General features: G+C 43.3%; 1 protein-coding gene across 1 annotated transcript in view; it reads right to left on the bottom strand.

Annotated features, from left to right (window-relative positions):
- The window catches only part of LOC121443063 (constitutive coactivator of PPAR-gamma-like protein 2), a 138,028-nt gene extending 122,400 nt beyond the window's left edge, over window positions 1-15,628 (bottom strand). Inside the window, 1 exon segment of the mRNA XM_041644750.1 lies at window positions 14,576-15,628. Within this exon segment, the coding sequence (XP_041500684.1) occupies window positions 14,576-15,277 (702 nt within the window). The 5' untranslated portion in view covers window positions 15,278-15,628.
- Between the last annotated feature and the right edge of the window lie 8,539 nt (window positions 15,629-24,167).

Raw genomic sequence — 24,167 nt, 5'->3', positions numbered from 1 at the left:
TTTAAACCTAGAATCAAATGCAAATTAAATATAACCTTGAGAACATATCAAACAAAGGTACGTCAGGTTTCTGATCTCTATATGTAGACCACATGTCATGCACACACATCTGGACACATACACAATAAACAAACAAATAAATGTATGTATGTTAAAAATTAAAAATCTAAACTTTTAAAAAATGGAAAATCCAGAAGAACTGAATACATTCCTAAGTCATATGTATGCCTTATCAAAATTAAATGGAGAGGATGTAAATAATCCTAACAGATTTATAACAAGCAACAAAATTAAAGCAGTAACAAAGAGTTTCCTATCCTAAACACCAGGACTGGACAGATTACACACCAATTCTGCCAGACTTTTAAGGAAGAATTAACATCAAAGGTCTCCAAACCAAAATAGGAAGGAATAGTAAAAAATACGTTCTATGAAGGCAGTATTCCTATTGCCAAACCCATATAAGGACACAACAAAAAAGAAAACTATAGACCCATGTCTGTCATAAATGTAGATATAAAAAGTTTCAACAAAATACTCACAATCTCAATTCAACAACGAGTCAAAAAGATAACAATGTAAATTGGGTGTGGTGGTGCACACCTTTGATCCCAGCACTCCAGAGACAGAGGCAAGTGGATCTCTGTGAGTTTGAGGTCATTCTGGTCTACATAGTGAGTTCCAGGACAGCCAAAGCTACATAGTAAAACATCTGTCTTCACTCCACCCCACCCTCCACCAAAAATGATATCACTATCAACTTGATTTTATTCCAGAGATGCAAGAATGATTCAACATATACAAATCAATAAATGTAACATGGCATATAAAGAGACTCAAGGATAGAAGTCACACGGTCATCTCAGAGATCAGAAAAGGCATTTGACAAAATTCAGTATCATTTCATGATTTAAAAAAAAACTGAAAAAACAAGGAACAGAAGGAACTAACTAAAACAGTGAAAGCTACATACAAAAATCTATACCAACATTATACCAAATGGGGAAAATTTTAAAGTATTCCCTTTAAGATTATAATCTAGACGAGAGTGCCCCCAGTATTTCTGCTCTTATTCAGAATATTTGAGGTCTTAGCCACAGCCAGCCAAAAGACAAAAGAAAAAAATGTATGGTAAAAGGAAAGGAAGAAGTCAAATTATCCCAATTTGAAGACATTAAAGAAACCACAACAAAACTCAGATTTAATAAATATATCACCAAAGTAGGAGGATACAAAAATCAACATATAAGAATCAGTATGTTTCTGTGTTTTAATAATGAAAATTTTGAGAAAGAACTCTAAAAAACAACCTTATTATCAACAGCCCTTAAAAATACCTAGGAATAAATCTAACCAAGGAGGTAAAAGACCTCTTTAATGGAAAGTTTTGAAAGCTAAAGAAACTGATGGAAAGATCACTCACACTCACGGATTGACAGCATCAAGAACGTGAACAGTGGGTCTATAAAAAGACTCCTATGGTAAAAGTGCATTGCCACTAAGCTTGTGAACTAGAGCTCCCTGCCGAGCCTGCAGACCTCAATTCCATCCCCATGATCCACATAGTGGAAGAAGAGAACTATCTCCTGCAGGTTGTTCTCTAGCCTTCACACGTGCATACTACAAAATTGTAAAAAAAAAATTAAATTAAAATAATAGGGCCAGCAAAATGGCTTAGCTTAGCTTGATGGCCTGAGTTTGATCCCCAGGATACACATGGTAGAAGAAGAGAACTGACTTCCACAAGTTGTCCTTTCCACACATGCCATGGGACATGCCATGGGACATGCCACCCACAAAGAAAAACACCAAAGTAAATAAATGTCAAATATATATAAATAAATAATATAAAAATGGCATATTTCTGAAAGCAATCTATAGATCTGATTTGATATAGTCCCTCTAAAAATCCCAAAGGCATCATTCATAGAAATTGAAAAGAATTCTAAAATGAATATAAACCCATGAAGACCCAAGAAAATAACAGCAATCCCAATTAGTGAGAATAATGCTAGCCAGGCGGTGGTATGCATGCCTTTAATCCCAGCACTCGGGAGGCAGAGGCAGGAGGATCTCTGTGAGTTCGAGGCCAGCCTGGTCTACAAGAGCTAGTTCCAGGACAGGTTCCAAAAGCTACAGAGAAACCCTGTTTTAAAAAACCAAAAAAAAAAGGAAGAAGAAGAGGAGGAGGGGGGGGAGGGGGAGGAGGAAAAGAAGAAGAAGAAGAATGCTAAAAGTATCACATTATCTGATTTCACATTACACTACCGAGACAGAGTAACAAATACAGCATTGTTTGGTCACAAAAACAGATACATAGATCAGTGGAATGAAATATAACTAACATAGCTACAGACTTGATTCTCAGCAAAGGTGCTAGAAGCATTCATTGAAGAAGAGACTTTCTTTAATAAATGGTGATGGGAAAGCTGGAAAGACACAGATAGAAGGATGAAATTAGATTCCTGTTTCACCCTGCACAAAAAGCTCAAAATTATCAAAGAACCCAAGACTCTAAAACTGCTGCAGAAAAAGAAAAAAAAAACAGAAGAAAAACAGTTCAAGATATAAGTAGATACAAGGGGCTTTCTCGAAGACTTATATTTGTGAAGGGACAGAAGAAACTGACAAATGACAATGCTTGAAATTAAAGTTTCTGAACAAGCAGGAACAGAGTGAAGAACAAGCCTACAGAACAGTTGATCTTTGTAGCCATACATTGTGAGGGCCAAAGTAAGTATCATTTTATGCCTAAGAGATTCATGAAACAAAGAAATGCCTCTAACCTATAAGTCCCTTAAGCCCAAGGACAGATACTTCCTGAAATGTTGGAGGCTATTGTTTATGGGAGATAACAAGCCTAAAGAAGTTTATTTGACACAACTACACTGGACATGCTTGATCACATGTACATGGGTAGGAAATATGTCAAGATGTATACAGGAGAAACACAGGTAGGAAGCACAGCACGATATATGCTTGCCCAATTGGACCTAATGGGAAATACAGGCCTTATGAGATTGCCTTTTAAAGCTTCTGTCATGTGTGACTCATCAGCATTTCCTGGGACACAGGAATGGACCTGGCCAGGGTACATCAACCTGGCCAATATTTAATTAAAGCTTGCATCAAATTGGGTTTAAAACTCTGGTAGCACTCTTATTCTCACCCTGTGGGATTAACATTTTCTGGAAGCCCCAGTGAGATTCAGACTATCCACCCAAATCCTAAAGCAGGACCTTCACTCTGAAGCTGAGACCGCTTTAGAAGGCACGTGCCTTGAGAGGTTCCAAAGATCCAAGGCTGCCTTTGCTTCACAGATTATCGGGGTGAGCTGCTGTGCTGAGAAAAGCAGCAAGAATCTACAGAGGCCTACTAGGAAGTCATAGTCTGGCTCTGTTTTATGTGATCCTGATCTGGGATGTGGAGGGTCCAGAAAAAATAGCAAGATGTTGCTGGCCTGCCTGGTTCTGGTTGGTTGGAAAGTTTTGCCTGTTTTGTATACGTAAATGGGTTTGTTTTCTAGTGTGTCCCTATGCTTTGTTGCAAACATGGAGCTGAGGCAGAATTGGGTCACTCAGCCTAATGTATGAAATGTATGGTAGTCACAGCATGTTTTGTTTCTGACTACTCTTTTTTGAGTATGCGAGCTTTATGTATTCAGTGTTTTTTGGTTGTATTTCTGCTGTCTCTGCTGCCCCCATCCAGCAGCCACCACTGTTACTATAAAAGCTTTTATGGCTGGGGCCCAGAAACTGATTTCTCTGGTCACTGGATTCAGGATAGAAGGAATTCACATGTCTTTTGGAAATGGATAACATTAAAGTTGTTTTATGCTGCCTTACTTTATTGGAAACATGGCTTTAGAGTTGGGTTATGTATGGCCCTCCCTTCTGTACTCCCAGGCATATTTAAAAGTTTCCTCTATGTCTTACATCAGGCAAGCCACCTGATGCTGAGAAGAGATCAAAGCAGAACAGTCAAAAAAATTAAGCTTGGTTTATATGAACATTCTGTACCTTAAGATTTATAGGTTTATTTTATTGGGTAAAATCTGTGGAAAAAAAAAGTTAAGTAACACAGGGTTGATAGTTAAAGATTTATGCACAGGTAATCTTAATGAAACCATTTCGGTGTGATATAATTTTGGGATATAAGTAACATATGGCTGGCAGCCATCTTTGCTAGAGTTGGAGAAGATGGATGTCATATGACTTCACTGCCATGTTGATTAAAGGTGACCACATAGTCTGGCCCAAGCATAGAGGCAACAACAGGTCTCCAAGATATTTTGGATTAGGGGGATTTCTATAAAATTTCTGTTCTAGAAACAATGTTTACTAAAGACAGGTTTTAAAAACAATGCTTGTTTAATATGGTATTAAAAGTTACACCTCTATACATTCATATACAAGAGCATACCTTGTCCTGGTAGTCAAACTTTGTAACATAAGAGTCAGTCAGATGGTACTGGGTTAAAGATATGAAGGAGTCGTGGAGAACAGCTGAGACTTGCTAGTGTGTAGCTAGCTGGGTTGGAATTCCTAGAGAGACTAGTCCCAATGGATGACTCTAGCAGATTTGGAAATGCTGATGCCATGTGGTAATCACTAAAAACACCAGCCACAGTAAATTAGAGCAGCCTGGGACCTAGAAGGCAGGCTGTGTATGCTGCTGAGGGTGGGGCCAGAGCGGTGAAAGCCCAAAAAGATTGTGAATGGATCCCAGATACTGAGCACTGAATTGTTTGCACTACTGGAGCTTGGTTTTGCCTTGTGCAAATTGTGGTTGTGCCCTGTATCTTCCCTTTTTTTTCCTTTGAGACAGGGTTTCTCTGTAGCTTTGGAGCCTGTCCTGGAACTAGCTCTTGTAGACAAGGCTGGCCTCAAACTCACAGAGATCCGCCTGCCTCTACCTCCCAAGTGCTGGGATTAAAGGCGTGTGCCACCACCGCCCGGCCGGTACTTTATTTTTTGATATTGCAGGAGCACACAATTGAGAGTGAAAGACTCTAAATGCATTTCCGAGGCCTCTCAGCTCTAAAGACATTTTCTGAAGCCTCTTAACATTTGAAAATTGGACAGTCGCCCACACACACATGCTGGACTGCTCATCCTCCTGTGTCCTTGTGAATAATCACATGCTGGACTGCTCATCCTCCTGCGTCCTTGTGACTAATCTTCAAACATAGCTCCATTCTGGGAATTGAGGCAAAGACAACCCACAGATGTTGACTCACTTCCTGATGTATCATTGATTTAGTCTCTAGAACAAGGTCAGGAAGGCCACAGATGCTCCCCCTTATTTTACCCGACCACGCAGCTACTCTCCTGCCCTGGAATAGACCAATCACTGCTGGTAACCCTTTGAATAAGCCAATCCAATAAGTTGGAAAACAACCTTTTTCCAACTTGTGTCTGTGGCTTTTTGCTTTAAAAGATGGACTGTAACAGCTATTGGATGTCCTTCATATCCCGAACCTGAAAGACCCTGTCATTACAGAATAAAAATCCTCTTGCTTTTGCATCAACTGTGGCTGTGTGAGTGGTGTCTGGAGCAACTCCTCTCTGATGTTTGGACTTCTAGTCCAACAAGAGATTTTAAAGTTCTTTAAGAGGAAATTTTGGAAGCTTACAGAAAATTTAAATTTAAAAAAACTGGATATTTTTTAAGGAACAGCTTTTAAATTTAAGTTTATACAATGTTTAATATTATTAATATATGATCTTAAATAAGTAAACAATGGCTAAAGAGTTAGGGTCACAGTTATGAGCACCAAACAGTAAATACTAGAAACTGGGATATTCCTATGTTATGATGCAGTAAGACAATGACCTAAGCAGTCTGGCGATGAGCTTGGAGCAAATGTTCTCCACATATAGGTCCCGAACCTTTGTAGGTCAAAAGGTCCTTTCACAGGGATAGCCTAGGACCATCTGCATGTTAGATGTTTGCACTGCAATTCGTAACAGTGCAAAAGTGCAGTTGTTAAAGAGCAAAGAGAATGATTTCATGGTTGGGGTCACCACAACATGGGGAACTGTGTTGAAGCATCACAGCATTAGGAAGGTTATGAACCACTGGCTTAGAGGATGTCTCTCCTTACCTAAGGTCTATTCAGGCTTAAGAATGTATGTCTACCCACATCTTTAATAACTTTGTTAAACTTTAGATACTTTTGATAAACTGAGTCATATAAGAAACTTATATTCTGTAATGGTTTGCTATAAAGGACCTGGAAAGTAAAGTTGCCAGTCTCCCTACAGAGATTTAAATTATAAGTTAAAGTTTTATTTTGATAGTAAAAAAGTGTCAATTCAGAAACTGTTATTTTTTTTTAAGGTTTAAACTTAAAAGGGATAAAGCTGCAAATCTTAATCTTCTAAAAGCTATTAACTAGCCATCCGTGGTGGCGCACACCTTTAATCCCAGCACTCACTTGGTAGGAAGAGGCAGGCGGATCTCTATGAGTTCAAGGCCAGCTTGGTCTACAAGAGCTAGTTCCAGGATAGGCTCCAAAACTACAGAGAAACCGTCTCAAAAAAACAAAACAAAAAGCTATTAACTTATTGTAAACTGATAAAGATAACTAATATATACACAATAATGATCAGTCACCTCATAAATGATAAAATTCTTTAATATGTTCAGAACTATACTTATGGGTATGCAAAGTACTAATGCAATTGATTACAGTAATTACAGAAATAAGCCTTATTTATCCTCTTGTATATGATTTCAAGGATAAACCTAAAAGTAACTAAAATCAAGCAAAATTTATTTAGCTCAGATATACTTATTAAATAATAGTCCTCAAACTTGTAAGAGACCTGTAGAATATAGCATTTAATATATTTAACGGATGGGCTGGAGAGATGGCTCAGCAGTTAAGAGCTTTTGGCTGCTCTTCCAGAGGTCCTGGGTTTAATTCCCAGCAGCCACATGGTGGCTCATAACTGCTTGTGTCTCTAGTTTCAGGGGATCTGACACCTTCCACACAGACATACATAGAGGCAAACCACGCATACAAATGAAGCAAAAATAATTTTTAAAAATGTTTAATGGAGGGCTGGAGAGATGGCTCAGAGGTTAAGAGCATTGCCTGCTCTTCCAAAGGTCCTGAGTTCAATTCCCAGCAACCACATGGTGGCTCACAACCATCTGGAATGGGGTCTGGTGCCCTTTTCTGGCCTGCAGGCATACACACAGACAGAATACTGTATACATAATAAATAAATATTTAAAAAAAATGTTTAATGGAAAAAGCTTACTATGAGACACCAGGTCCTAGCAGTGACCCCAAGGTCCTCAAGAAGATGATGGGGCACAAAAACGATTCCACCTGGATTGGGGTTACGTTAACCACTGGGCAATGCCTCACCAACAGCCAGGACCTGTGCAAACTGTGGACAAGTAGGACAGTGAAGAGTTGATTGCCTTACTTCGACTAAACAAAGTAAGGTCAGTGCCCCAAGTTCTTCCTTTACAGGAAAAATTTCCCAGGTCTCCTAGGCCTGGTGGCCCAAGACTGATGCCGCCCTGGTACCTCTGCCACAAAATGAAGCCATGGAGACCAAAGGAACCTGGGATGATCATCTAGGCAATGGATAAATCTGTCATTTTAAGGGATAACTAAGTCATTTGGATTATACTATACTTTATCCTTCTCAAATCTCTGGTGGCATTTACAGCTAGACTAACTATGGCTGTGTCAGCCTGGCAAGAGCAGGCAACCAGATTCTTCTCCCAAGGCTGCAGCCATCTTGTTATTCCATTTCATATATATAAAAAAATCAAGCCTTGCTTTTCCACATCTATAGGTCTCTTGTTAAGAAAAGGTAGACAAGTTTGCCTTGCTAACAGGCTTCAGATTAAAGGATACAGAGGTTTCAGACATAACATTTTACTGTTCTTTTATTTAAAAGAACTTACTTAGCAATGACTGTTCTCAGTAATAACTACTCATGTCTCTGGCAAATGATTAGATAGATAGAAAGAGTTTGAAGTCTATGTAAGTTCTGAGCGTGGAAGTATTCTAAGGTGTACAAAGGTCTGAGGATGTGAAAGCTTAGGTAACTTCTGACTTAAGGTGTATAAATGCAAGTTACAAAGGTAGAGGAATAGGATTTAAGGTATGTGGAAAATTGGCAATGTTCAGACTTCTCTTTATGCTATTGGCATACTGAGTTTTCTTACAGACTCCTGGTAGCTGTTTTCGTCTACACTGTAGATTTCAGTGCAGAATACAAACAGTGGTAAATGCTAATATATCTAAAAATTTTCTTTTTTTGTAAACTGAAAATTCCTGCAACCTTCAGGAAGCCAAGGGAGTTGTAAGACATGGATCTACCTCTCACAGGTCAAAGGGGCTGAAACCAAAGATTCCCCACTCGCCTATACTGATGGTGGGATCTCTCCCCTCCTCTAATTACTAGGACTACGGGCATCAAAGTTACAAATTTAAGATTATTCTTTAAACTCTTAAACTTTAACTTCTGTCCCTAGTCTATGTCTCAGCAGATTTCCCTTGCTTGATAGACACCATCTAGGAATCAACTTTGGACTGCAAACTCCTGAGCTCCGACTTGCTAAAAACTGATGTGAACCAGTCCTGCTGAGTGACTATTCCCTGTCTCCTCAGCTAAGTCAGCAAACCGGCTGCTTCTGCTAAGTCCCCCATGGCTGGATTCCTCTCCCATGCTTTTGACTGGTATTTCAGCATTCCTGAGCCCTGAAAAATGATATCCTGGTTGCAGTTGCAAGTAGTTACAGAAGAGAGTGTGTCACCCCTTGTCCCGTAACAGGCTGGAACATACGTTCAAAAGGAAACTTGCTGGCACAGGGGACAAAGGGACAACCTATAACACCAACTGGCATACCAGGAAAGATACCTGTTAAAACCAGACATGCCCCGATCTATCAACAGGTAGATTCATTAGCTGAAATAATTCTACAATAGGTAATGGGAAGGGAAAAAGAAAATAATCGAATATTACACGTTCTCTTGCATATGTAGGATCAAAAATTTAAAAATATATGACATAAAAGCTGTATATATGCATTTGAACATATAAATTTGAGTGATATGAAAACAGTGTTATTTAGGAAGAGGAAGGGCAACTCAACAGCAGGTAAGGCAAAGAAGATAATGATGGGGATGAATATGAGCAAATTACAATGATATACACATGAACATATTATAAGGAAACCCATTACTGTGCATGCCAACTAAAAAATTATTTTAGAGTCATCAAAATAGTGCAGCAGGTATAGGCACTTGCTGCCAAATCTAACAATCTGAGTTCCACTCCTAGAACCCACGTACTGAAGAGAACTTATTCCCACAAGCTGACCTCTGACAGGCACACACGGACCGTAGCACATTTGTGCCCATACATACATGTATACACACATATGTAGGCACTTGCACTGAACACACAAATGTTCAAAAAAACACTTTTAAAATGTTTTTAAAACTGGCAATAAAAGGCCAGGGAGATGGCTCAGGTCAATGTACTTCCAAGTCTGAGGATCTGAAATCAATCCCCAGGGCACACAGGTGAAAGAGACTGTTTGTCCTCTGACCTCCACACTCTCATTGTGCTACACACGCACCCACTTTATATGCACACACATGTGCATACGTGCGTGCGCGCGCGCACACACACACACACACACACACCCTCCACCCCCACATCAAATAAAAAAACTTTTAAGTGGCAACAGATTAAGAAATGAGAATAGTCTTTTCTCAAGAATAATGGGGGGGGAACAAAGAAAGGAGATAAGGATAATGGCTTAAAGGAAGTAAGATTGATTAATATTGTAAAGATTATTATGAGACCAGGACCTTAAGAGAAGTGTGCTCATCTACATGTGTGAGGTTCCAGGTTCCATTAGCATTAACACACACACACACACACACACACACACACGCACGCGTGCACCCAATTATTTGTGCACAGAAAGGGATTGCTACTTCTGAATTCCTAAACGTCACTGTGTGACTCACTTGGCAATTAGCTAAGACATTTGTCTGCTATTGGCAGGACTGTGAATTTCAGCATTGCTGGCACAAATGCAATGTTCAACAATTCTGTTTCTCTGCACTTAAGTCAATAAAAGTACACAACCTTACACAAAAAGATGTTCCAAGAGAAAATGTCATGTGATTCTGCAGAAAGACTTAAGTAAGCAGTAGAGCGCTAATGACTTTTATAGCTCGCTTACCAGAGCCCACCTCCTCTCCCAAAAGAAAATGACTGGATCTGGGTTTTGGTTCAGTGGTTCAGTAGGTACCAATCATGCATAGGTGCTAATCCACAGCACCAAAATATGCTTGGTTTGGTTTGGCTTTGACCCTAAGGACTGAACCCAGGATCTTCCTTGTTCAACACTCAACTATATTAAAATCCTCAACCTACATTTTCCCTCTTTGCATTTAAGTTATTTAACTGTAAAATGGGGAGGAGAAAGTACATCTGACAAAGATTAACACTGTGTTTAAAAACATTTTATACCCAACTTGGTGCTCAAGAAGTGACAGCGAGAGTTTGCATGATCATTTTGTATCTAGAACCAGGCTTTTCAGTCTCAATGACAGGATTAGGAAACAATCAGGAGGAAAGCACAAATGGCACCTGCACCCAGAAAGAGTTCTCGAGGCTGGTTATTCACGTGCCACCAATAGGGTTTCTGAGGACACGACCAAACTTTTCCTTTTCCATCAGCCCACTTAGTTGCCTTGTAAGACAACTGTGAAGTGGAGGGCTTTATGTGCTGGTTATCTTTTTGCTCATTTACAATAACCATTAAATAAAGCTTCCATTTGCCTGCATTACATCGCATCATCTCCCGAGTCAGTCTTAGCCTACCCTATGTTACTCTATTTCTGGAAGGGAATGGGGCCAGGAACTTGGGGGTTACTAAATTTTCTTGCTACTGGTTGTTTTCACTTACAAAGGTATACTGAGCAAATAATTATGACATGCCAAATTACAAACATTTCAACAACAGACACCAAAATTTTTATGAAGTCCAAATTTGTCTAAAGCTAAACAGAAAATCCAGCCAGCACTTTATCAAGTATTTAATCCTGCCACTTCTTTATTCTATAATAAAATGAAAGTGAGGTTAAAAATAAAGGTTCACCTTGACTTCTAAACTAAAGAACAAAACCAAGGCACAATAGAGATGCAGTTTTTGTTCTGAAGCACTAATATTCAAACAAGAGAAATGCTCCATATGCAAATCACCCATGTGAAAAATTGCCACCTTCAAGACAGAATGCAGTTCTGAAAAGGCAACGAACAGTTATTGACCCATACTCTTTCATGTCTGCACCACAATCCAAGACATTCTTCATCACGCCAACAACAAAGTTGCTGATCACAGCCAAGTGATCTAAGAGCATCAACACTATTTTGCACAATTCTTGAGTCAGTCTTAAGTCACACTTTACACGCTTTTGCTAGTGTTTGTGCATCTGTTCAGAGAATCCACAAGAGAGTGTCAGATGCCTGGAGGTGGGGTTACAGTTGTAAGCCACCCATCATGGGTGCTGGGCCTCGGGTTCTCTGCAAGAGGAGTACATGCTCTTAACTTGTTTTTTTGAGATGTGTCTCGCTATGCATCTCAGAACTGCCTCAGGCTCCGTGAAGACTGGGATGAGGTGTGCAAGTCATCCTACCTATAAGACTAAACACTTTTTTTAGAAATCACTCCTACAATCTCTTCTCTTAGGATCTATCCAAGCCATCATTTTTTGTGTGTATTGCTTACAGATGGTGTCTCACTATATTACCATATTTACCTCAAACTCCAAGGCTCAAGCATCCTTCTGCCTCAGCCTCTTGGGTACCTGGAATCATGCAGGCATACGTGACTGCCCATGACCACTGCTAAGATTTAAAAAAAAAAACAACTGACAGTGCACCAAATTTGATCACTGTACTCAAGAGGTAGAGGCAGGACAATCAGAAAGAATTCAAGCACAGCCATGGCTATACAACGAATTAAAAAATAGCTTGGAATACATGGGAACTTGTTGCCAAAAAAACTGATAAATATGACAAAATACACTTAAGAGTTGGTTCTCAAAAGTTTTGACTGGTGGAGAATATAAACAAATTCAGACCTACGGGATTCCTCTCTCCTGCCAACTATCAATCAAAACCTATTCAGCAAATAATAGTTGTAAATATGATAATAGTTACCTACTCAGCGCGAACAAGCTGCTCTAGGTCTCCATAACCTTGGCCACTATCAGTGGGCTGTTTGTTTGGGCTAAGGCATGCCAAGATAAAAGCATGCTGAAATGGAAAAGATTCAATGGATGGGGAAAAAAGCAGCCTCTTTTTACTACCTTAACCCTCTTCATGGGCAATCTGGAAAGGCACTGGCACATGCTCATCACTCATTAAGAAATCAATCACCATGCCCCCCTGCAAAGAGGCTGCAGTTTTCATCTAGTGCAATTAGCAGAGTATTTGGATTTTGTTTTTAGTCTTTACTAAACCCTGGCTCCCTGGAGAGTCGTTATTGTAAATTCTCTGCAGCCAGCACAGTACTCACTAACAGAAAGCACTTGGTAAAGGAACACAAGTGGATAAACAGAGCCTGCTTTCCTCTAGGTGCCAGTGAGGTAATCATCTAACCACGGTGCCTCTTTAAAAAGATTCATCTTTCAACGCTGTTGTTAAGAACACAAGCTGTGGAGTCAGACTTCATGGACATAAATCCCAGAATTCCAGCTCTATCATTTATTACTAGGTTATCACTGGGCAAGTGTGTAAAGCGCCTGGGTCCGCTGGGTTCTCCTACTTGGAAAACAGGGGCAATACTGCTTCATGGGTTACTGTAAAGATCCACTGAGACAATTTTTTAAAGCACGTAAGGGCTACAGGTGTAGTCCAACAGCAAAGCACGTCCCCAGCACAAGCCCACCCCCCACAAAAAAGGCAAAACCCTGCCCCAATAACACAGTTGGCAGTTGTGCCAGCAGTCAATTTGCCAGCGATGGCAAGATAAAAAACAATGGGGTAAATAAAAATCCCTTGAAGCCTGGGTGGTGCCATTAAGAACAATTTGCAAGGAATGACTACAAATGAATCTGCTTTGAAACATTCAGTCAGGAAAACAGGTAAGTGGGGTTCTGGTGCAGTTACATTTTAAGTTAGCTCCTGATTAGATTGTTTTGCATGCAGGGTTAGGAGCTGGAAGCAAGGGTCTCCCGGTTAGTAATGACACTCTACCACTGAGCTCTGCCCCCAGCCCAGTGCTGGCTTTTCAAATCGAAAAAGCTGTAATCTATGAATCCTAGGCAGATTTGATGCAGAGCGTTCCATGCCTAGCCAGTCTCTAACCTCTGCAATATCTATCTCTACGTAGCATAGTTTTCTGTCTCTATTGCTTCTTTACTCCACCAGCTGCCACCTGTTTAGTTTCTCAATTCCCCAACCCCCCAATCCTGAGAGGACATCCCCCAAAACTCTGGTTGGAAAACCGGTTTGCAATTTCTTCCTACCTAACCCTGGCTGCTTTTCTGCTTCTCCTTCCTGCCCACCTCCTTCCTTCTCAAGCCTTACTATTCTCCACACGTAGGAACTTGAAACCTAAGAGTATGGGAAAGCAACAGCGTAACAGCAGTGGTGCCAAGAACCGGAGATGCTGCCAAGCTTTTCCCCAAGCTCCATATGCAGCGGCCCAACTTACTCACAGACTGGACTTACATTTAAGCCCATGGGGTCTCACACACTCGGTATTTCTTTTTGTTTCTGCTCGATTTCTGTAACTATTTAAAACAACCTCCTCTAAAAGCTGTGAACCATTCAAATCTAGCCAGTTCTCACAGACGTAGGTAAGGTCTGTCATCTTCAGGAAGTTTCCCGAGACCATTTCAGCCCACAGATATCAAACCACCCACCTATCCAAACAGGTACTGTACCAGAAAGCATAGTCATCACGCATATTTACACCATGAAATAAATGTTCCATATTTGATCTGCCAAGACCAGGAACGGTGTCTCATTCATGTCTTTGAAACCCCCTACTCAGTGTGGTCATCTTCCTAAACAGTGACTCACTCAGTGGACTGTTTCTTTGAGCTAAGGCATGCCAAGATAAAAGCATGCTGCGATGAAAAGGATTCAATGGATGGGGGGAAAAGAAGAAAGGTGTTCGACTAACATCTGTTTTATTTGCCATGAGGTTGAAAAGAGATACAGGAGAGAATGTCAACTGGAAAATGAAGGGAAAAAACTATTTCAGTTTGAGGGAGATGATAGCAAGAGAAACATGAAACCCCAAAGAAACTGTGAGTCAATTCTGCTAAAGCCAACAGGTAGGCCGATGGGGTAAGTGAAGGGAAAAGGGGGTTACTATGACGACATGGATAGAGATACAGCCATGTAGGTTCGGGGATTGGTAGGAGGCCATGTGAAGGGGGCATAGGTGGATAAAATGGTCGCCAGTAGGTTAGCTGACTGAGTGGCAGGTAAGTCAGTAAATGGTTAGGTGTTTAGTCTGGAAGGAACAGGTGTGGGACATTTCATTTAAAATCTGACCCCTCCCTCACCTTGACCCGGAAGCGGATGAGTGCTAGCCTCACGCAGTGGCTCAGGCAGGCAGGTGGCAGGAACCAGGCCCGCGGTGGAGGGGTGCCCTTGTTGCCCACGTGTCCCACGATCAGTTGCGCAGTCTGCCGCTCCGCCTGGCACCGACGGCCCCATTCGGCCAGTCGGTCTTTCCCCAGGCCCCCAGGGAACATGACCACCAGCTCCAGGCCGTCGCCGCCCGGATAGGAACAAGCCTGGCACAGCGCTGACAAGTAGCCCAGCATGGCATTCCACTGGCCGCCACAAACCCAATCCGTCTGGTAGCCACCATAGAGCCGCGGCAGCGCCGAGCCCGCATCTACCAATACCCGAGCCCCAGGCAGCGGAGGGGGCGGCGGCGGATGCAGCCCTGGCGGCGCTTGGCCGTGATGGTGGAAATGGTGAGCAGGGTGATGGTGCCCAGTCGGCCCCGGGCCCCCGGAGTAAGCGCCAAAGGAGGCAGGCGGGAGCGGCGGCGGCAGAGGAGCAGAGCCCCTGGTGATGCGTGGAGCCCCGGGCGCTAGGGCTGCTGGTGGCAGCTGGCGGTGCAGGTGCTGCTGCTGCTGCTGTTGCTGCTGCTGCTGCTGGCGCGAGACGGTGCGCGCGAGTTTGAGGAGGTCCACGGGCACCACGGCCCCGGGACAGCGCTTCTCCAGGAACTCTTGGAAGCCCTGGACGCCCATGCTTCCTCCGTGAGCAGAAGGAACAGCGGCTGCGCAAGCGGGCCAGGCGGCGATCCCCGCGCGAAGCTGGAGGCGGGCGCGTGCGCACTTCGCGGGGGGTATGGGGGAGGGGGGCGGGGAAAGGGTTGGCGACGGGAGGGGCGAGGGAACGTGGGCGGGGCGGGGAGGAGACCACAGACTGGGTGCGGGTGAAGAGCAAAGGTGAGGCTGACCAGACTCAGAAGAGGCTGGGGAGGTAAAAGCGACGACAATTCCTAGTCACTTCTCTTTTTCCAGTTGCCCTCTGCTGTTCTTCTCCACTGCTTCAAAGCGGGTGAAGCTTCTGCCTTCCACCTCCGGGAGCCATGTTGCCTCGTCTTCTCTGCTATACTCGCTTTCTAGTTGGGGGAGGGGTGTGGGGCGGGGCGAATGGGCATCCTGGGAGTTGTAGTCTTTTCCCGGATGGCATCAGGATGCAGTGGAAGAACCAGACAGCCACCCAGGTCAGGCCTTGATGTGCACAACGTCAGAAGAAACGGGATATGAAAATGTGTGTCTAGGATTTGCACCAAAACTCCTTGTATCCAACTGCGTTGCCTCAGGATACTATATCGCCATTCCCAGGGAAAGGAATGGAGGTGATGCATCATGGGAAAGGAAGTACAGTGGATTGATTGAATTTGGCTAAAGTGAGCTAAAGTTCCCTGAGAGGGAGAATTTCCCCTTCCATAGAAAAGATGATATGCGGGCTGGAGAGATGGCTCAGAGGTTAAGAGCATTGCCTGCTCTTCCAAAGGTCCTGAGTTCAATTCCCAGCAACCACATGGTGGCTCACAACCATCTGTAAGGACATAATAAATATTAAAAAAAATAAAAAAAAATAAAAGAAAAAAAAAGAAAAGATGATATGCATAATTTTAAATGAGTGGACGAGAACACACTTGAAGCATAACAACCATTACCATCGTTTTTAGCTCCCGTCATTCTTTGAAGAGTTGTACCCCTCAGGAGTGACAAAACATTTAGCTAAAACAATGTACAGACAAAATGAAATTGACTGTAATTTGCCCTGAGGATCTCTGATCAGGGAGATAAAGCACCCACACAAATTCACCCAGAACTTGAACCTTATTGGTACTCACTAAGCTATGCTATATGGTTAGGCGATTTGCTTTCACCCCATGGTTAGGAAAATTGCCCATGAGAGGAGCAATTCAAAATAGCTGCCAGGGTTCTAATCTGATGGCAGTCTTTTGAGAACTCTGTTTGCAGCATGCCTCTCCGATGAAATCCACGTAGTGTCCGTCTTCTATTGAGCTTTTAGGGCCCGCCCCTTCAGCCAGAATACAGCAGAAAATAAGGTCTGCACTGAAGAATAGTTGCATCTGCCTTGGAGCTTCCTGAAAGGTGACCGACAGAACACGAAAGTGCAGAACCCAGAAGTGATCATGATGAATGATGTCAGAAGGGGCTGTTAGGATGAAAATACAAACAAGCTACAAATTCTATAAAGGAATCTTTCAAAAGAGTTACATAGATCCAGAATGGCAGGGATAGTGAAGCAAAGTGAATGGAAGGACAGTGGCTTGAAGGCATGAAAGATGAGAACGGATTTTTAGTAAAAATGTGCTTCCTAGATAGTTTCCAGCATCCCTTTCCTAGAAATTGGCCCACTCCTTGTTAAGCTGATAAGGTTACAGCAGAAACAAACACTGTCACCTTAGGCATGGTGGTATATGCCCGCAGTCCCAGTGCTCAGGAGGTTGAAACAGGACAATCGCCTTAAGCTCCAGGCCGAGGCTACCTAGTGGTTTTTGGGAACCAATAAAGTAAACAAATACTAGCGTGTTCATGTATTCTTATAGTACCATATTCTAACTGGGTGTGGTGGCTTACAGCTGTAAACAAAACATTTGGAAAGTTGAGGCAGGAGGATTGACACAACTTTGAAGGTAGTGTTTTCCAGGTCAGTCAGTGATACAAATGAAACAAACAATAAAGGGAAAAAAACTAAACCCACAAGACAACAAAAAGAATTGAATCATAAGGCACTTGTGAAAATGTTAGCCACAAATGAGCCAGCCATCTTCAGAGGCAAACTCCTGCATTACTCTACCTTCAAAGTATCCTTTGGGCTGGTGAGATGGCTCTCTGGTTAAAAGCTTGCTTTGCAAGCATGAGGACCTGAGTTCAGTCCTCAGAGACCACCTGAAAAAGCCAGGCTCAGTGCAGTGCACTTGTAATCCCAGTGCTGGGTAAGCAGAGACATGATTCCTAAGACTCAGTGGCCAGGCAGCCTGTCTAATTGATAAGTTCAGATCAATAAGAGACCCTTATTGAGCTGGAGGACTCCTAAGGAATGATATCCAAATTTTGCCCTGTGGTTTCCACAGGCACACATGAACGCACCTCCAGACACACGAGCGCACCTGTACCTACATGAAAGCGTCCTCTTCTTTATTTTCTGCTAAAACTTTGTGCAAAAAGCTGAGAATTCACAGAGTATTCCTCTTCTACCTGTTAAGCCTTTTAATGCTCTGTGAACTTGAGCTATGTCTAGAATTTGTATCTTTCCCTCTTAAATGGTGCTTTTAAACAGCATACTTGGGACTGTGCTCCTTAACTGAGCAGGCACACAAATACTGCCCCCGCTACAGTGCTTTCCCGTATGACTCTATAGGCTCCCTGAACTCTCATTCCTTTGTTCAAAGAAGGAAGTACTTTGGAATTAACTCCCATGTAGGGAAAGAGCATACCCTGTGCAGATGAGCATGAATGACATGAGCACAGCCACGTCAAGGAGCCCAAGGCCTCAGACTCATGGGAATGATGCTGCTAGTGGGCGTGCAAAGTATCAAGACAGCTTCCTCCTCCCCAGTGACTGCAGCCTGAGACTGCTCCCCACAGAGCTCCCCTACCAAGCTTAGCTAAGGGGCTTCCCATTACTGCTGTATATGATAAACGTGCTGAGTTTCCAGGCTATTGCTGCTGGCTCTTCATCAGGGTGCAAGGCCCATGCAATCCCAGCTTTTCAGGATGTGTCCTGCCATTTCTTCATTCTCCGTTGCCCCAAATCAGGTCAATCCCAAAGCCATGCTGGCTGAGATACTCATGGTCTCCTATCTGCTTTGAGTAAAAAATGTTTCTCTGCTCCTTTTTATCTTGGCTGTGCTTTTTCGTTTATTTATTTTGTCTTTGCACTCACAAATATAACATTTGGTTACAAAAAGAAATGAGGCATGGCAAATTACAAACCCTGAATATGTGGAACTGATAAGGACAGCAGTCCTCTAGCCTCCGTTGATGGGAAGGGAGATGACATTTTGTGCTCCCAGGACTCAGAGAGAAGTCCTGGAGCTGGGCGTGTTCTTACCAGCTTCCAGTCCTCAGTGCCACGAACAAATAAAAACCAAGCAAACCAGTGCTGAGCTCAGCTTCTATTTCCTTTCGGGTCTCTGATGGAGAGGGTCTTGAGCAGAAGGGCAGAGGGAATGAGCAGCATCCTCCGAGTGCCAAGAAATAGAAGCTGCAGCCGTGGTCGAGCACTTGCTTAGCGTGCACAAGACCAGGAGTTCCAGCCCCAGCACTGGCAGAAAGAAGGGAAGAGAAAGGAGACCAACGACAAGATTTTGACTACCTGTTATTAACACTTGTTACTGGGAGAGCTCCCAACGTGAAACCAGTTTTCACTCAAATGAAGATTTAGAGCATTTCTGTCAGTAGGCAGTCACATTTGGTGAACCAGGGTCATAACTGACCGTCCAGAGCAGGAGTTCTGGATCAGCACATCAGCAAAACCTGCCAATGATTCTGAACAGGATTTTCCCACGCCTAACGCTAGATTCCCAGCCCTAGAAACGCTGAGCGTAGAACTCTGTGCTTTCAGTAGTGTCAAAGATAAACGAAGCCAGACAGTGTTGTAAACAGAGTTTTCTCACTAACTACTGACGGCAAAGAACGAGCTGAGCTTTGTTTCCTTTTGGACAGAGAAGAGTGGGAGAATGGGGAAACAGGGTGGGGTGGAATAGCATCAAGGAAGCAAAAAAAAAAAAATTACACAAGACTGATCAATGGAAATGTGATTGGGTCAAGTGTGCATGCTGGCTGGGAATTAGATTTCTGCCCTACCAACATGGGGCAGACAGACAGAGGCCCTATTGTTCCTGACACTTAGGTTTCCAAGGACTGCCTCACAGGTCGTTAGGAAAGCCACTCCTGAGTTGAAGGAGAGATGCACACGTCTCTAGGGGACAGAGAAGGATTGACAAGTATAAAAGGGGCCTTTTTGTAAATGTTCTAAAGTGGATTAGTTATTGCGCACAACAAACAGAATTCTTTTGATAGCCCTGTTTTCCCTGCATTCTCCTGGTGATTTGGCCTTGCATTGCTAGACGCCCTGTTAATTAGGCCAAATCTCTTAGTGCAGGGCTATGGAAGGGGTATACTGGCGCATTTTGCAGACCCCTCGGGCCATCTGGGAAATTCAAACGCATTTCCAAACTTCAGAACCTCATTTTGAGCACAATGCTGGCCTAAGTACAGCCTGGTTAAGTAAGAACACAATAAGCAAAGGACTCCCATGGGGTTTCCTATACCTGAGATTTATTTCTGTCATCCCAATCCAGGTGGAAGGGTACATTCTCAGGTTTAGTGATGGATCAATGTGTGCCTTCGTCCCTGAAAGGGAATTTTTGAACGTGTTTATTTCTGTACTGTTACATATTAATCTTCTGGTGAAAGCTACATTCATCAGAGATTGCACGTTTCCAGGGAGACACATGTTATTGTGACTGAATTGGAGGAAGAGGGGGGTCTCTATGTGATACCATCATATCCGGATTAGTGCTTGCTGACGACTTGCAGTTAGTTATCCATGGATTTGGTTGAGGTAGTCATGTTTCTAATTGTATTTATGGGGGGCGGCATACATGTTTCATGTTTATAGAGCAACCAAGAAGAGCATTATGGGTAAAGAGCTCTCAGGTTGTCTCTGCACTCTTTATTTTGGCTGTACGAGATCTCCTCTCATGAACTTTCCCAGAGAATTTGGGATAGAGTCAGGAGGGAATCCCAGACATATCAAATAATATATACCTTTGTTTCTAAGGTCCATTTGCATTATTGCTGGATTTTGTGAGGCCTCCATCTTTATAAATCCCCTTCTTGATAAAACTTGTTCACATTTGCTCTCTTTACATAGACACAAGTGTTTTATTAACATGCATGTGGGGAAAAGTACAGTGGGTATAGGCCATAGAGAAGGTAGAAATGGCAGATGCCAAAGCCCTGGAAGCAGAAGGGGGTGTGCCCTGGAAACAAGGTCTGGGTTCCAATACCATTCAGCTTCTTATTAGGAGGGTAGCTTTACCAATTGCATAACTTCTTGAACTCTGACTCCATCTGTGAAAGAGAGACTCAAAAATTTCTTCAACAAGTTTGATACCACTATGAGAATAGAGCTGGGTGCTGGAAGAAAGCAGGTGGTTTGGTTGTTGCTGGACCAATTAGCTTTTTCAGGTTTACTTACAGGAGCAAAGTTGAATGACATGCGGCTATGCTGCTGACATACCGTCCTCCCTGCAGCCATTGTTAACAGGCTTAAACATCCCCGAGAAAAGGCACAGTCTCATGTGTTTCCCCACTCTCTCTGAGCTACTCTGATTCAAGATGGAAGCCATTGTGTCCAGCCTGGAGGAAACAATCATGGTGTTTTCAATTCATTTGCAGAATCTCAGAGCTTCTGACCACTGTGGGGGTTCGTGTTGTACCCTTTGCTCATACCCTCTTTGTGCAGGTTACTGGGAGCTCTCTTCCCCTGGAACATTCTGCACCCCTTTCATCTGGCTGACAGGCACAGGAGCGTGGTGACGGCAGGGGGGTCAGAACCTCGTGTTTTTCTCCACTGGAGAAATCACTTGTATTCCTTTTCCAAGATCCAGCTTCAAAGGGACCTCGTCTGTTTGTTTATTCTCTTCCTTTACATAACCGCAAGCCTAGAAAGTGTTGGCGCATGGCTGCTGTTTTGTGTTCACAGTGTGCCTTCCTGTGCGTAGTCCCAAAAATCAGAGCGAATGCTCACAGGTCTTTAGGCTCTAATGGTAAGGATTCCTAATATTACAAAAAGCTCTTCAAGGGAAAGAAAAGGAACAGAGTGGACACCAACCACTTCTCCCCAGTTCTGAAACCTCCTGCCATCTGTTTGTGCCAAGACAGACGTTAGAGGCTCAGGAAGGGTCTACAGTTCGCCTAGGAAGTCCTTCTTCTGTTGCTGGAGAGGGAGCTTAACCTCTCCATGGTGTGGCTGGATTGCAGGGGCGATGGTGGCACACGCCTTTAATCCCAGCACTCGGGAGGCAGAGGCAGGCGGATCTCTGTGAGTTCGAGACCAGCCTGGTCTACAGAGCTAGTTCCAGGACAGGCTCCAAAGCCACAGAGAAACCCTGTCTCGAAAAACCAAAAAAAAAAAAAAAAAAGACAGACAAGCTCATAGGACAAATTCTAAAGCAGAACCTGGGGGATGAGGATGTAAGAGCTCCCACTTAAAATGGAGCAGAGCTGATTTCTAGAGGCTGTTTTGGGGATCCCAAGTTACCATTTGTCTTCAGGCAAGCTTTATTTATAAAACATAAATAAAATATCACTATATTAGAAGGTGGGCTCAGTGGTAAAACGCTTGTGTAGTACATGTAAGGCCCAGGGTTTAATCATAACACAAAAGCAATAAGGTCCTAGGCATTTCTAGTTCCATAGAAATGAGTACATTCATGGCTTTAGAATTTGGCCTCAGGGGCTGGTGAGATGGTTCAGCTGGCAGTGGTTTGCTGCCAAGCCTAAAGACCTGTGTTTGGTGTGGAGGCGCAAAAATGTGAGCCTATTTCCACCTTGTCTGATAGTCAGAGCTTGGAGGTTGCTCAAAGTGGTTGACAAGCGTAACTGTGCATCCCAACTCAGGACGTCAATACATGCTTTTCCTGACGTTAAGACAGATCATACAAAATTCCATCCTGACAGACGGTCGGGATATGCAAATGTACTTCTCCTTCTTCTGTAATTATGAAGTCACAGGGGAAGTGGCCTTCAGGATGTGTTGGTCTAGGTTGGCTTCACTGCCTAAACAACAGAATGCTAATGAGTTGATGTCTCAAAGTGTTAAAGCGATTAAGTGTTTAAGTTGCCCTTTGTATCATGTTAAAGAAGTTTTTTGTTACCTTCTTCCCCCTTTGAATTGGGTATGAAAGCAAATGGAAAATTAAATGTCGATGATTTCAGTGTTCACTGGAATGCCCTCCCGGTACCATTCTATGGTTTCTGTTCTGTTATTTTTCACGTGTCTCTGTATTATTTACTTATATTTCTAAATTCCCACGCCCCTACCCTGGTAAGAGGTGTTTTTGTCGAGGCTGGTCTCCAACAGTTCATTTCTCAGGAAGCCACAGTAGAAGAAGAGAAGTGAGTGACCCCTGGGAGTGTCCTCCGACCTCCACACAGGAGTGAGTGACCCCTGGGAGTGTCCTCCAACCTCCACACAGGCACTGCGGCAACATTGGCAAGCACATATGCACATACAAATTGACAAATTAAAAAAATTAGAATGTGGCCTTAAATAAGACAGAGATTAAGCCGGGCAGTGCTGGCACACACCTTTAATCCCAGCACTTGGGAGGCAGAGGCAGGTGGATCTCTGTGAGTTCGAGGCCAACCTGGTCTACAAGAGCTAGTTCCAGGATAGCTCTAAAGCTACAGAGAAACCCTGTGTCGGAAAGAAAAAATAAGACAGAGATTCCAATTCCTGTTGTGCTCAGCATGTGACTCTGTAGTGAAGCTATAACCTTGACTCCTTTCTGGTGAGGTGGGAGCAGAGAATCCAATTCATGGCCAACAATGCCTGCCAGGGGTCTCTCTGGGCAGAAAAGGGGTTTGTTATGAGCCTGGCACATCTAAAGACCTCTGAAACTGAGGAGGAAGTCCAGTTAAGCTTGTGACTTATTTCCAGACTTTGGGGGACACTGAAGCTCCATCCCAAGGGATCTCTCTAGTTCCTCACGCATATGTATGCCCTTTCCAAGCCGTGTAACCACAGGCCACATCTCAAAGTGACGGCTCAGGCCTGTTACATGAACACTCAGAGAGGCTGAGATGAGAATCTGGTTGAGAACTTGAGGCTGGGCTGGATCTCACACAGTGAGATCCAGGCTAGCCTGGGCTACGTAGTGTGAGACTCTGCCTCAAAAAAAAACATAAAAAGATGGGGCTGGAGAAATGGCTCAGTTGTTAAGTGTTATTGCTGCTTCTGCAAAGGAACTGTGCTTACTTCTCAGTGATCATAACTGCAGCACACAGCTGCCTGCAGCTCCAACTTCTGATGCCTTCTTCCAGCTCCCATGGGCACTGGTACATACATGTGCCCATGCCCCCACACGCATGTGGATACATACTCATTCATACCCACTACATAAAAGTAAAGTAAAAATTTATAAACAAAAAGAGGACATATGGGATGAAGAGGTTCACACGGACCAGAAACCACCTCAAGCTCCAGAGGAGGAAGACAACTAAAGAGACAGCAAGAGACTGGCAAAGGCAGAAGAGCTGCAAGCAGAAGCTGGGTGTGGAGGAACACACCTGTAATCCTAGCAGGCAGAAGTTGGAGAAAGAGTAAGCGGGAGATCAAAACCAGCCCACATAGCAAGCCAAGGCCAATCTGAGCCACACAGGCCCTGTCTTATAAAACTGAAACAAGGGAAAGAAACCAAAGAGGAGTGAGAACATGGTGAGGAGATGCAATGTGGAAGGGTTCCTGCCAGCCCCAGTCCATGAGAAATTACTCCAAAACACAGGGACAACTTATCCGAGTTGATGACAAAGGAGCTTGGTGAGCTCACAATGGAAAGGCTTTTCTCTGTACTGTGCT

Source organism: Microtus oregoni, unplaced genomic scaffold (genome assembly GCF_018167655.1).
Source record: "Microtus oregoni isolate MIOR12 unplaced genomic scaffold, Mior012 000099F_ref0000060, whole genome shotgun sequence".
Classification (NCBI taxonomy): domain Eukaryota; kingdom Metazoa; phylum Chordata; class Mammalia; order Rodentia; family Cricetidae; genus Microtus; species Microtus oregoni.
The sequence above is the reverse complement of the archived record's forward strand: the minus strand, read 5'-3'. Positions and strand labels throughout refer to the sequence as shown.